The 15,394-nt window shown below is 38.1% G+C and overlaps 1 protein-coding gene across 2 annotated transcripts in view; it reads left to right on the top strand.

Moving 5' to 3' along the window:
- Nucleotides 1-14,189, top strand: part of LOC122074010 ((6-4)DNA photolyase) — a 16,786-nt gene extending 2,597 nt beyond the window's left edge. The window contains exons 6-14 of one of the 2 annotated variants that reach the window (XM_042638774.1): nt 1,355-1,441; nt 1,566-1,664; nt 1,744-1,827; nt 12,011-12,097; nt 12,260-12,331; nt 12,422-12,535; nt 12,629-12,716; nt 12,820-12,915; nt 13,631-14,189. In XM_042638774.1, coding sequence (XP_042494708.1) covers nt 1,355-1,441; nt 1,566-1,664; nt 1,744-1,827; nt 12,011-12,097; nt 12,260-12,331; nt 12,422-12,535; nt 12,629-12,716; nt 12,820-12,915; nt 13,631-13,812 — 909 coding nt within the window. In that variant the 3' untranslated portion in view covers nt 13,813-14,189. The remainder of the gene's footprint in view (nt 1-1,354; nt 1,442-1,565; nt 1,665-1,743; nt 1,828-12,010; nt 12,098-12,259; nt 12,332-12,421; nt 12,536-12,628; nt 12,717-12,819; nt 12,916-13,630) is intronic. The other variant, XM_042638775.1, reaches the window with a different exon arrangement.
- The last annotated feature ends 1,205 nt before the right edge of the window (nt 14,190-15,394 follow it).

Genomic DNA, 15,394 nt, shown 5'->3' with positions numbered 1-15,394 from the left:
TTCATTGGGGGCTTTAATTTTTATCCTTGTGGAATTTGAATTTTAACTATTTTTATTGGATTCAAATTGGGGGTATTTGCTTATTTATGAATAATATCTCAAGGTGATGAAATCATTTACTTAAATGATATTTGACATAAAAAGTGCTAGATACATAATAAAATAGAATAAAAAAAATATAAAAAAATGAAAAAAGTGTTGATTGACTAGACTACCAAAAAAAAAAGCTTGGATCCTAAGGCAACGCCTTGACAACTATGGTATTAGCTATCTTTGAACTTATTGCTTGATGCCTTTAAATATTCTAACCATAGATGCACCATGTTTCTTTTGTATTTGTAGATGCATTAATTTATTCTCTTGTACTTGAAGAACTTTATTTAACAGTCAAGTGGGATTTTTGTTAGTTGTTAGTAGTTGAAGAAAGTTACTGAACATACCTATGGTGCAAACCCCCGTGGATTTTACTTAGTACTCTTTCATATTCTACAATGTGCGGTCAAGTGTCATATTCTCTACCAACTTCTTTGAAATCCAACCAGGTGCATTGATGGTTGAGAGAAGGGGGGGTATCCATAAATATAGCGATATAACCAACATCCTAAACACAGAATTCCACTTTTAATCGGTGTCTAGTGGAAATGGACATATCACACATAAAGAAGATCGAGTTTCAGGACCCAAGTGGTTGATGGAAATTTCATCTTATTATTGGACACCGGATAATTTACATTTATTTCCTTTTAATAATGTCATCCAACTATGATAATCTTTGATTTGAAGGCTCTCAACATTCCAACTATGTGAGTTGTTGTAGATCCTCTGTCACCTTGACCTAATATGTTGAGCGACTGTATTCTGAATCACCGTTACACAGATTATGAGGCAAGTTCTTGCCAAATAAAGAACTTTTAGAATTTCTAACAGAAAGGGTGAATCTTCCTAAATCGTGCTTGGAAAATCTTCTGTAGTGATACAGAAGAAGGAATGGTTACAGTGCTTGGATTGTGCTTTGCAAAAATTTCATGAGGAGGACTGCAATACCCAAAAAAAAAAAAATGAAGTCCCTGGTAGCCTTGGCAGTCCTGTTTGACTTTCTACAAGGCTTTGTTTCTTCAGATATACTATTGTTTGGTTTGGTAAGGTCTATTTTTGCACCCATAATTTTCAACCTTATTGGTACTTGGTCACTCTGTTAAACTCGGAATTGAGTTGTACATAACTCACCTCATAAGAAGAGACAGCTATCCTTCTTTATAAACACATCCTCTCGGCATGGTAGTGGTTGTTGTCTGTTGTATCTCTGAAGTAACATCTTATATTGATATTGGTTCTTGACTCATATTTATTGCAGGAGTGGGTAGCGAACTTTGAGAAACCAAAGGGTGACCCATCAGCATTTCTAAAGCCCGCAACCACTGTTCTGTCACCATACTTAAAAGTGAGTGATAAACAGGAACTCTTTGGATATGAATTGCTATATCTTTCATCTCCTTTCAGGGGTTGGCAACTGCTTACATTTTGTTTTGTCTTCTCTTAATCTCCCTTTTGTCCCTCCTGGACAGTTTGGTTGTCTTTCTTCGAGGTATTTTTACCAATGCCTTCAAGATGTTTATAAGACTGTCAAAAAACACACTTCACCACCAGTTTCACTTGTTGGACAGGTTAGCTTTTCCAGTACTTCAGTGATCATAGCTCGTGAGGAAATAAGCTTAAAACAACTAATTATTAGCCTGTCTGCAGTTGTTATGGAGAGATTTTTTCTACTGTGTGGCTTTTGGCACTCCTAATTTTGATAAGATGAAAGGCAACCGAGTATGCAAACAGGTAATCACAAGTAATTGGTTTCTTCGAAATCTTGTGGTTCACAAGTTGCTATATCTGGCTTGCATTGATCAGTTTGAACTCCCCTGTTTGTGCATCTTACAACAGATCAGAACTTCATATTGTAATAGTGCATCGATGAAAGTTGATAACATTAGGAGCCACTTGCTTGAGATCATAGTGAAACATTAAAATCTGTTGCTTATGTATGCTAAGAACCTTTTTGCATGTTCACATTTACAGTAACCCTGCTTCTTGTCATCAGTAAATACATTCCTGTCGATTATATTAACATTGCCCTAATGCCAATTACTATGTGTGTATGGTGTTAAAAAAAATTAATTTTTTGGGGAGTTTAAGAGAACCAGTTTTCCTTCAGATTTTGGGGCTTCCTAGAAGTTGTTGGATAAAACTGTGATGATATCTCTAGTTGGGTCAAAGTATTTTTGGGAAGATATTCTTCTGGAACAACTGTGCCACCTTTTTTAAATAATTAACTAAGATCCCAGTTCATTATTGCCACAAACTGTAACAAAGTCATCATGTTTTTCTCAACTTCATGTCTTTATTCATTTAAAAAATCAACTTGAACATTTTTAGATTCACAATCACCTTCGAAGTTTGTATTGTTCTGCAGATCTGCTTGTGTGGGAAAGAAGAGAATAAGGAGAGAAGAGAGAAGAAAAGAAAGAAAATTTGTATTTTTTTTTCTTTTGGGGGAGGGGGGGAGGGGGAAGAGGAGAGAAATAAGAGAAGCAGCAACCTCTAAACTAAATCAACTAATTTCCAATCGTCAATCCGTAGGGAGGCTGTTAGCCCCTACATTTATTTATAGAATTAAATAATGCTGATATGGGACTTAAATAAACTCCACCACAATCAAATAATAAAGAAAAAAAACAGAAACTAACACTAACTCTCTTTCTCTCTTCCAACCGTAGGCTAAAAAAATGGAGTTTTAGATTGACTTGGTGATTAAAAGAATGGAGCGTGAAAAAGCCTATTCCTGAGGTGACTGTGGATGGAGCTCCTCATTTTGTAGCGGCACTGGTGGGAACTCCTTGTGTGGAGATTGTGGAGGTAGCATTTCTTATTGAGGTAGCAGAGAAGGGAGTTACATCTTCTGTGATGGTTGTGGGTGAAGCACCATCAATTTTGGTGGTGGTTGGTGGAGTAAGTTAAGCTTTGAGGCCAGCAGTTGATACAACATAGGAATGGTGACCGGAACTTCTTCAAATTCAAATTTGAAATCTATGAAGGGAAAGGTGTATGAGACAACAAGTATCAGGATGGAAGTTGTAGATAATTTTAAGGGAAAGGATAAGACCAATAAAGTAGGGAATAAATTTTCGGTTTTTTAAGAATTTGATGAAGATTTAATTTCAAATTCCCTAAGATTAATTGAGAATGTTGAAGGGGATTTGGATAAGGAAGGTGAGATTTTGAGGGATTGTGATCCTACTTGCAATCGGTTGGTAGGGAAAGTTAAGAATGATAAGATGGCTGAGTTGGAGGTGTTTAATCTGGTTATTTCTTCTAATTTGAGGATAAATCATTTTTGGAGGCGGATTTTATGGGTTGAATTATTGATAAGGAAGGGCGCAACCAACTGGGTTAGGTTCAAATGTTGGAGTTACAAAAACTAGCCCTGGTTCTTTGGAACGTATAGTGCTTGTTACACAACATAGTGTGCCAGATGCAAAGAAGATTTATAGAGATTCGATTGAGGGGGAGATTAGATCAGTTATGAATGTAAGTGAGGGTTTGAAAGCAGCCAGTAAGGAAAGAAAGGAGGGTGATGTTATGCCATATTTGGGTGTTACACACTTTATTATCAACTCCTCAGTTCCAGATTTGGATAAGGAGGAAGTGGAGATTGTGGCCTTGTTGGAATAATGTCTTCTTATGGGGAGGATTTGGTTGCACATTTGTTGGCTTCTATATTTCCTCCATGTGTAGATGTTACCTTTAATGAGAAAGCTGGCCATAGAAGTTTTTTTAAAGAGGGATTGATAGAAGTACGCTTCTGGGGTTCCTTAGTGTGCATTGAACCCTAAGGATGAAGGTCATCTGTCGCTTCTTCGGGGGAGCTTTCAAAGTCTATGGATGATAACTCCATTTCATGTGGGGTCAGTTTGGAGTTAGATGAGGTAAAAGCATTCCTTCATAATGCGGACTGATATGTAGTCTCCTTAGAAGGTCACTTTGAAGTGGAAGATCCAGAGTTGAAACATACTAAGGATCTGAAGCATTTTGAGAAGGTGATCCAACATATTGACAATCTAGATGAAGTGCTAGATTTGAAGCAAAAAAGAGGAGTTTCATTAGGAAGACACTTAAGTCTCTCCTTGGTGTGGGAGGAAGAGTCACATATTAAGTTTGCCCCTTGTTTTCTTCGCTTAGTTGATTGGAGAATCTGATGCCCTTGGAAAAAATATAGTGTGAGATAATTATTGCTCCTTGGAACAATCCAATTTTGATTTTTCGGCTGTCCTTGGGTTTCTATTTTTGGTCTTATTTTTTTCTCTTTGTTTATCCGGGGCCTAGTGCCTCTTGGTGGCATCTTTGGCTTGTTTTTTTTTTTTTTCTTTTTTGGCCCTTTATTTGGTGTTTAATATAATTATATTAAAAGACATTTCAAAAAATAAATAAATAAAGAGATACGATTGTAAAACTAATTCCACGATCTATTTTAAGAAGACCAAAGTCATTCTAATGAACCCTAGACAAGTTAAGTTGATAAGTTTCATGAAATTTAGGCCCTGGACAGACAAAGACAAATAATAGAACAAAAACAGTTACCCAAGGATTGTTGGAAAATCAAAGTTGGATTGTCCTAAGGTGCAATAACGAGCTCACATTGTAATCTCCCAAGGACATCAGATTTTCCAATCAGCTGAGCGAAGAAAATAAGGTGTAAACCTGATAGGATGACTCTTCCTCCTACGCCAAGAAGGGACTTGCGTTTCTTCACAATGAATATCCTCTTTTTGCTTCAAATATGGCGTTTCCTCTATATTGTTAACATGTTGGATTGCCTCCTCAATATACTTCACATCCTTAGTATGTTTCAACTTTGGATCTTCCTCTTGAGAGAGACTTTCTAAGGAGATTACATATTAGTCTAAATATGATGGAATGATTTTACGTCATCTTAATCCAAACTGACCCCACACGCAGTGGGGTTTTAATACAAAGACTCTGAAAGCTCCTCTAAAGAAGCGACAAATGAACTATCAACCTCAGGATTCAATTTACACTAAGGGGCTGTAGAACTAGACTTCTATCAATCCCTCTTTAAAAGATCTTCTATGGCTAGCTTTCTCATTAGAGCTAGAATCTATATGTGCAAAAAATGTAAGAGCTGACATATTTATAACCAAATCCTCCCCATAAGAAGATTTTATTCTAGTACAGCCACAATCTCCATTCGCCCCCAATTCCTCCTTGTCAAAATTTGGAATTAAGGAGTTGATAACAGAGTGTGCAATACTCAAAATATCACCCTCCTTTATTTCCTTACTGGCTGCATTCAAACCCGCACTTACATTCATAACTGAACCCCTTAACTGAATCCCTACAAATCTTCTTTGCATAAGCTGGCACACTATGTTGTGTAACAACCACCTCCAAAGAAATAGGGTCAGCTTGTTGTGCCCATCTTTATCAACTTCCACCCATAAAATCCGCCTCCGAATAATGATTTATCCCCACATTAGAAGAAATAACTAGATTAGACACCTCCAACACAATCTTATCATTCTCAATTTCCCCTCTCAACCAATTGCAAGTAGGATCATTACGATCCCCCAAAATCTCACATTTTTCAATCAAGTCCCCCTCATCGTTCTTAATTGATCATAAGGGATTAAGAATTAAATCTTCATCAAATCCTTCCAAAGTCGAAAATTTATTCCTTACTTAATTGATCTTATCCTTTTCCTTAATATTATCTTCACCTTCCTTTTTTGTTATTGCTCTCTCATACACCTTCCCTTCATAGATTTCAAATTTAAATTTTGGATTTGAAGAAAATTATGGCCACCATTTCTAACCACCATTCTTGGAGGTTTATTAGCCATTTCCTCCAAAGCTTGATTAACTCCATCAACTACCATTAAAACTAGTGGTGCTTCACCCACAACCATCACAGAAGGTGTAACTCCCTTCTTTTTCGCCTTAGTAAGAGATGCTTCATTCGCAACCTCCGCACAAGGATTCCGCCTTAGTAAGAGATGCTTCATCCACAACCTCCACACAAGGATTCCCACCACTGTCATAACAGAATGAGGAGGTCCATTCGAAATCAGAAAAATAGTGGGAATCACATATCATTGAATTTTGAGCTTAAATCATTGCAAACATGTTCAGTAATATAAACACATGTGATTAAATAACCCATTCCTTCTTTTAAGTTTATATGTTGTGTTTGGTAAGTAACAATGCTTGTTTTATCCTTGGACTCTTGTGTATTAACATCTTCTATTTGTAGGTAAAAGAGAATATTTGTTGCACCATTCTGGCAATGTCTTTCATAGTGTGTTCCTTTTGTGCACTGGATATGAAGAACACTATTCTACCAAAAAAAAAAGAATTGAAGAACACTAAGATGTGATGGAACTTAAACTAATGGGTAAGGATTGTGAAAAATTGCCTTAGTCCCAATGATCATCCTTGAGGCGAAACTTGTACAACATAATCTCAGTAGATATAACCTTGAAAATGAAAACGATCAACTGATCTACTTCGTCCAAGTTCCCTTTGCTGATAATAAACTGATATATTTACTGAAAGTTTGTGCTCGTTTCCAGCTTCGATTATTATTACACAAATGCTAACCCCCGTAGCATGTGTAGATGGCCTAGGGAGAAGAATAAAAAAAGAAAGTATAGGGCTTGAAGAATTCGGTGCATGTGAAATGTCATTAACATATGTATAGGAGCTGGTGAATATGAAGTTGGAGGTGATAGTGAAAGATGCGATGGTGTTGACTGCGGAGCTGCTGAAGAATGTGTCAATGGATATGATGTTGGTATCAAGGAGTGTTTCAGCATACAGATGAATTAATTTCATCCATATACAGATGTTACATGGCAGTTTCCAAGTTGATAATGTTGTTTTATGGTTGTCCTTGTTGGCAACCTTGGCCACATGGTAGTGATGAGGTGGTAGTGTACGGTCTCTCCGATGACATGGCAGTGTTGTGTGGAGTGTGTGATTTTGTTTGAATGATATTGATGCTGCCATGGTATGTTGTGCAGATTTCTTTGCTTAACATTGGCAATTTTGGCCTACTTTCACTCGGGGGAATTTTAGGCATGTAACATGAATTTTTGCGTGGTGCAGAAGGTTAAGGCATGGATGGGCGATGAAGGCATAAGGTCTTCAGTTAAGATTTGGGGCATAGGCCAGCTCTCAGTGGGACAATGAGCTCACATGCCTATAGAGGGCTCTCTTTTGGTTGCTATAATTAAAGTTAGTGGTGGACCCATGGCCAGCTTGTCATCTAGCCTCAAGGATCAAGGAGGCTTTGATTCTTTCAAATGAAGAATGCACTCGTACTGTTTTAAGTCCACATGTTCTGACATTGAAAAACCTTTATCAAAGTGAGTCTCGAAAGCACATTGTTTATTACAGAAATGGAGTTATAATAAGCAAAAGTCAACAAGCATTGAATTTTTTGTCCTCAGATCCTCGTGAAAGCAATTTAGGCCTTCGTCTATTTACTTCATGTAACGGTCATCTATTCAGATCCTTTGTGAACCAATGATGGGCTGAAACGTCATGATCCACTTCATTGGGTCATGAGCTACACATCTCTAGAAGTTTCTTATCCAATGGTCTAGCTTAAAAAGCAATCCAGAATTCACGCTAAAAGGATTGACTTGATTTGATGGCCCTTAATAAAACTGGATATTTGTGCATCAGATCCAAGAGCCATGATTAGCCTTATTATTTGTTAATGCGCAGGAGTACATGAAGCCCAATAAAGATTCCATTTGAAGGAATATTAGAGGCTGATCTTCAAAATGCGATATCTCCCTCATCCTAACTCCGTTTGGATGATTCAAAATGGGGTTTCTTCGTTTTTTTAGAGATCTATCTTCCTATAACCAAAAAAGAAAGGGGGGTGTTGAAGATAAGTGCCGAAATTGGGGAAGAAGGGTCCTTATTCCTTAAATGCCGCCTTACCAGCGCCTTAAAAACTATGGTCCTTAAATGCCTTAGTGCATTAACCCTTGCCATCTACCTCTTACATTGCATTCATGGGGTTTGTTGAAGACTCAAGAGGGTGTGGCTATGTTCTTAAAGTCAATCTAATGGGGTTTTTGATTTAGTGGAGGAAGAAGAAAGAAAAGAGAAGAGAAGGAAGAAGAAAATTGGAGGAGAAGCCTCATCCTTGTCTTGTGTGCACTTGATGAGCCTTATTACTTCAAGTGACTTTTTAAGAACTCCATTAATGGAGATTGGAGGTTGTGGAGCATATTGTTGCTCCATTAATGTTGTCTTTGCAAGAAAGATGAGAAAGAGATAGAGAAGGAGTATATGTGTGAGGCATTGTTGAAAACTTGGGATTCTCTACAAGGAAGGAAAGAGAAAAGAGAAAATACCATTAATGCGTTAAAGCTTCTCTTTGTGCTTCTAGTTAGAATGTAAAGATGGAAGGAGAAACAAGAGAATGACAGGTTGGAGTAGTGAATGGTGGAATGTTGTGTGTGGAGAAAAGATTCTCTACCACACACACACACACATATATATATATATACTGCTTCACTAACAAGAGATAAGGAATTACGTACTCCTCCCTAGGGAGGTGAGATGGAAAAATAGAAAATACAATAAGAGACAAGGATATAATAGACTTGTTCCTGAAATACCTTTATGACAAACTCTAACACATCTATGTGTTATTCAAGTGATATCTTGAGCTTATGCCATTAATAAAGCCATTGAGAGCTTCTACAAGTGAGGAAAGGAAAAAAAGGAGAAAGAAAGTAAGGAAGAGAAAGAAAGTGAAGAAGAAAGATGAAGAGGGAGGTCCCCACACTGCCAGTGAAGCTCCATAGCCTACCAGAGCTTCTCCAGGATACCAGGTTCAATACAGACAAGGGGTTGTAAGTATTTCTAATATGGCATTTGTTTCAGTACATTGTATGTATCCTTGTATGTGGTAGGTATAGGAGAATAATATTGTAAACCTATACTAGCTTGTGCTTGACTATAGGGTAGTTGTATAAGCCTATCGATGCAGCACCGAAGATCTATTCTAGGAGGAAGAATAGGTCGACCCAAGTGGCTGAATGGGTTGACCAGATCTGATTCATTATGGCTCACGATTTGGGCCAGTGATGGGGGTTATTAGATTGTTAATTAGTTTATAATTTCAGTCCTTTAATTAGTTTCTAATTCCTGCTTTTAGTTAGTTTCTAATTTTAGTTGTTTACAATTTTCAGTTTTAGTAACTACATGTTAGTAGTTTAGTAACTCAATTTTTAGAAGCTTTTGAGTTTCTATTTTTTGTAAACACTCCCCCCATCATTATCAATAAAGGAGAGGGCTCCCATTCAGCCCACGATTTTATGATTAAACAAAATTGTTGTTGTTGCAATGTCTCTGTTGAGAGTACTTTGTGTCTAATCAAAGTGGCTAGGTTTGGTGTTTGATCCAATCGACTCCTTGCGGCGTGAAGTCCAGGAGGTCTTCTTCAAGCTTTATCATTCCCTTCAAATTCTTCTCTATTTTTCAAGTCTATATCCAAGGAGTACTACTGCTACAGGTATTTAATTTTAACCATAGTTCTGTCCAGGCGATAGCTATTCTGGGTAGGATTTTCGATCTGCTATTATGGTCTAATCCTTGATCCTCTTTGGCTGAGATTTTGACAAGAGGTTACCCTCCATTAGAGAGTAACTCGATCCAAAATTGGAGCCCATCTGATCTCAGGTTGCTGAGTTACTAAAAATCTCTGGGATTTTGTCTTCTAGTGACGTGTAGTTTCTGATATTGAAATCAATAGTTCTGTTGGTGTTGATATTGATTTATGGACTGCTGTTTATGTTATTTTGTCAACTTGAACTTGTTGGGAGTCTTATTCAGTTCCTGGTTTAGTCCTAAAGGCTACTGTTGATTTGTTTCTTCTCTGTGATACTGTTCCTTGAGATCGATAGTTTTCTGGACTGTTATTTGTTTTCTGATTTCTAATATATATTTTGGGATTGGTTTTGTTATTCTTTGGTTTAAAAGTTCCTATTGTTTGGGTCTAGTTTGAGCTTTCAAATACAGTCCTACATTACCTATTTTTATTATTGTTAATTGTAAATGGTGTTTAGTGGGTGCTAGACTCCGGAGGTGGGTGCTCCCTAGAAGTGGATGCTATTACTTGTATTGGCACTGCGTGTGCCCTCCTAGTCTTATGCTGGGTAAACCTGATAGTGGGTGTTATATCTTGTAATGGCATAGTAATGCCCTCTTAGTTCTATACTGGGGAAACTAGGTGTGGGTGCTCCCAATAGTAGGGGTAGTTAAAGTAGTGTATTAAGTAAGTACGAAGCCTTTACATGCACTACTTTGGGGACGTAGGCTTATTGTCAAACCTCGTAAAAATATATGTTATGGGTGGGGGTTGTTGTGTTATCTGTATTGCTTTTGGAAGTGTTGTGGTTTGGAGGGTGCACACCTGGAAGTGCCTATAATAAGAGGTTGGGTGTGTATACGAATGTGTAAGTGTGTCAACGAAGTGCAAATAAAGATGGTTATGTCTTAAGTGTATTTGACTGCGTATAGTGCCAACAAGATTGCCACATCATGTGTACGGACTAAAAAGGAAAAAAATTTGGCACACTGATACCCCCTCTCAGTGTCAGCCGGGATTCAATAGATAATTCCCTTTAATTCACTACAATTACCCTGTCAAAAGGTCCACAAACTGGTGATCCAAACCTGTTGTGCCACTTGGCCTGTTGGATTTATAGAAGGGAGGTGAAGCTTTTGAAAGAGAGACATTCAAACTGTGAAGTTGAAGGGTTGTGAAGAAGGGACTCGACATGTTTTACAGTTTTACAACTTTAGTTTTCCTTTATTAGTTATTACACTTATTGCTTTATTTACTCAAGAATCAACTATGTATTTCAAAAAATGACTAGACTCGCCGAGTTTATAATGAGTTGGGTAAAAAGACCGAGTCTTATTTGACTCAGATTATTCATGTCCTAGGCTCGTCATTTTTCACACTGATTGAGTGGACACGATTCTTGACCAGGTTTTTCCAAAATTTTGACTCGACTCGGGTGACTTGCTGAGTCAAAACCTGGTTTTCCAACTATGGTTTTAAGGAAACTAAAGTCACACAAGATTGCTGAAAATATGGTCTTTATGGCCCCACACAAGCTGAGCTGATTAATTTCCTGAAATAACCACAGCCATTGAAGTCTTCAAATGATCCCCCCAACTTGGATAAATCTTAGCAAGAAAACTACTAAAAAAGTAAAATAATATCTCCCCTGTACGTGGTCCCTCAAAAATTTTAAAAACTAATCTACTTCTAATTTAAAATGTATCATATTGTTTGGGCCCATGTATAATAATGCCCCCAATTAACAAATACAAATCCAAGTCGTTGATCTTGAGATCAAACCACATCAAACACGTCTGATCTTGCCCTTGCATTAAAGTTGGCCTTGGCTGCTTATGCGTTCGAGGGAATGCCTGGTTCTAGTGGCCTCAATGGCATTTTGACTGCTCTCTTTTATAAACTATGCACTTAATGCTTTACTATTCATGAATTATATATAGGAAATAATTAAGGGATTGTCCTGGGATTGAATTTTGGTTACAGAAGCTTTGCTGTAGTCCCATTTTTATAAATGAGTCATGACCTTTCATGTAAGGAAATGAGTACCACAATGCAATGGATCGCGATCCATCGCTTTATCTCATCTTATATAGGACGTATCCTCAAGTTCCAGATAGATTGCAATAATTTTAGCAAATCGTTGAACATAGGTTGCTACAGTCAGCTGGAATTTTCCTGCTTGCAGCAAGGTTCAATGCTGCTGCACACGTAGGCAGTTTTCGGACTTTTGAATATTTTGAAAGAATTAGGGGCTTCATGTACCTGATCTGCTTATTTTATTCCATACTTAATTTAAAGCACATTGAAAATCCCAATTTTTAACTGGACGTGCAGATACCTTGGAATGATGATGATGAGTTACTGGTGGCATGGCGAGAGGGTCAGACAGGGTACCCTTGGATCGATGCTATTATGATACAGGTCCTCCACCCCCCCCCCTCTTCCGTTTCTGTCTTCTTTGTGTTTATGCCTATTGCTTCGTTTTGTTCAGCTGGTGCTCAAATACAGTTTCTCAGTTTCTTTTCTTTTCGATGTCAAATTTAGGCAGCTGACCTAAGATCAGTTTGTCATTTGATATTATAGCTCAAGAAGTGGGGCTGGATGCACCATCTTGCACGGCATTGTGTAGCTTGTTTCCTGACTCGTGGTGATCTGGTATACAACTTTGATCCTCTTAAAACCTTATGTATTTTCCTCTTCCTCTTTTTTGTCTTTTCCCCTTGCTGTTACTGTTTCTGCCTTTAGTTTGTCCACTGGGAAAGGGGACGTGATGTTTTTGAAAGATTGCTGATAGATTCAGATTGGGCCATAAATAATGGAAATTGGCTGTGGCTCTCTTGTTCATCCTTTTTCTACCAGGTTTGCAGCCTAAGTTATGTATTCAATTGATAAATATGGTAGTAAAAACTTCTTCACTGATATACTATTTCTTGTGATTGCCATAATGATCAGTATAACCGCATCTACTCACCAACATCATTTGGAAAGAAATATGATCCTGATGGGAATTACATTCGACATTTTCTCCCTGTACTGAAAGGTATGGGGATCTATTTACTCTGATCAAACATTGCTTTATGCTACATCCTTTTCTGGGCTTCGATCTTTCTAAGGTCGAGTTTATAATCAATCGTCAACTACAGATATGCCAAAGGAGTATATATATGAGCCATGGACTGCACCATTACCCATCCAAACCAAAGTAAACTGCATTATCGGAAAAGACTATCCTAAACCAGGTTAGTTATCTTAAAGGTGACCTTATTTAGTGCTTGCCTACCAACTAATTTGCATGACTGATCCCTCTTGTGCATTGAAATCACCGTGACCATGCACATGGTCAAAATGATTTCAAATCATATGATGCATCTAATAATAATAGAGGGCAAGTCTTGGCGCAATGGTAGGGTTGTTCTACTGCAACCTTGTGGTCGTGGGTTCTAATCACGAAAAGAACCTCTCTGCAAAAGCGGGGCTAAGGCTGCGTACATCTGCCCCTCCCCAGACCTTGCAGTAGTGGGAGCCTTACGCAATGGGACACCTTTTTTTATGATGCATTTAATAATTTTGAGCATTGATCGCAACCAAATCATGAATCTGATCTTTCATGCATTACAACATTGTTCCTCATATGATCAGATACAACTTACTGTGATTCATTAAGCTTGTTTTAGAGAGCAGATCTCAGTGCAATGGTAAGGTTGCTCCATTGCTACCTAGTGATCGTGGGTCCAAGTCAGGTAACAGCCTCTCTACATAGTGGGGGTAAGACTGTGTACGTTATGACCTTCCATAGACCCTGCAGTGGCAGGAGCCTCGTGTACTGGGTACACCTTTTTTATTAATTGAGCTTGTTTGGAATCCCAAGGGATTTATGGATTTTGAGCTTCCAGTCCACCCAAAAAAAAAAAATTTACTGGTTGATGTGTTCATTCTCTGTTTGAACTGTTTCAGTGGTTGCTCATGATACTGCAAGTAAGGAATGCAAGAGGAGGATTGCAGAAGCATATGAATTGAATCGCAAGATGGGCGGTTCGGTGACTGGAGAAGATCTAAAGGGCTTACGGAGAAAGCTGGAGGGAGATCAACACAAGACCTCCAAACTTTGGGGCAAGAAACAAAAGTTGATCAGCTGAGCTCCAGAGATTTACTGTTTCATTCGTGAAATGTGGGAGGATGGGATGCCCATTGTGCCCCATCTGAGAAATGCCAGGGACCTATCAAAGTCGATGGTTCACCACTTCATGCATCATTTCTGTAAATTTTGACGATCCATACACACTGATAAACCTGATGCTGATAATTTTATTTATTGGTTGGTCCCAGTCACTAGATTAGTAATGTCATTGTCCATGAAGAGCAAATGTATACCTGGAAAATCACTATATTCCTATAATCCTATGCCAGTAGCAATACATGTTTACATTAGTGACGATCATTAGCAACTGTGTAGTATCCATCATGTAAATGTGTTTCTACTGTGATCGGAATACATTCCCTATTAACTCGTGAATTCTGAATGCAAGAACACCGCATGAAATATATGTGATACTAACAATGTTCGATATAATCAGCAGACCAAGAAAATCTTCCTCGTCCTAAGGTGAAGAAAGAATCTCTTTATCCTAGGGGATCTGATACCATGATTGGACTCTTGGAATAGTGAATGCTGTCATTAACTCCTTCCCCTTATTTACGGAGGTTAAAAATATCATTTCTTAATCCAATCTGAGGGTCAGATCAATACATGTAAAGGGAAATTAGGTCCTCGTAGTTATTCGTTGCCAGGATGGAGAGAGAATCTCTTCATCCAACATAATGTGCTTTAGCTATTGTCCTGCTCTATATTCTTGCCCTTGCCAGTTTTCCCTTTTACAGGGCCTCGTATATGAACTTAGCAGTGTTCAGACTGCAATTGCTTGAGCAATTTCAAACCGTTTTAGAAGAAAACTTGGGAGTCAGGAATGGCAGCAGAGCGTACTGTGAAGACGGATAAGGTTGGGATTACCACCATCCCCAAAGCTATGTAGCCTTCAGGTAGCGAGGATGAAAACAAAGAGTTATGAGAAATATATAATTGGGTGAAAAAAATTCGCACCCGGGGTTGGAGTCGAACCCACCACACCAATGCCGAAACCATTCACTCTCAAAGGCTGGGCTACAGGTTGCTTTGATATTTGAATGATTGGGGAAAAAATATAAAATAATACATAGGAAGAAAATGATAGAAAAATAAATGCGGAACGATTCATGAAGATCGATAAGCATGCACGACAAACACTATAAAATATATGTTTTAGGCATACCTGAATCCATGGTTGAAGAATAAGAACTCCTCAATGTCTTCTTGTATGCTCCTTGTATAACACGATCAATGTTAGTCTGGTCTACCTTCTTTCCCTTATGCTTTTGGTCGTTAGCCTCACTTAATGGGTCAGTGATAACTATATATAGGGGTGAGGGTAGGGACCAACCCTGCAATAAAATTAGGGTTTCCTCCCCATTAAGGAAACAAGACCTTAGGTCCACACATAGTAATAAATATTTCATACTATTAAGGTGTGCTAATAGAATCCAATATCTCCATAGAGATCACTTACCAATAATATTAGATTCTTTCTGCTTACTCCATCTTTAGTCAACACCACTAAACCGGTTTTGGAAACAAATCTTTGACTATGCTAGCCCACCTAATAGGAAATCTTACAATCTCCCACC

The sequence above is a fragment of the Macadamia integrifolia genome, chromosome 3 (assembly GCF_013358625.1).
Source record: "Macadamia integrifolia cultivar HAES 741 chromosome 3, SCU_Mint_v3, whole genome shotgun sequence".
NCBI lineage: Eukaryota > Viridiplantae > Streptophyta > Magnoliopsida > Proteales > Proteaceae > Macadamia > Macadamia integrifolia.
This window is presented reverse-complemented; position numbering and strand designations above follow the sequence as displayed.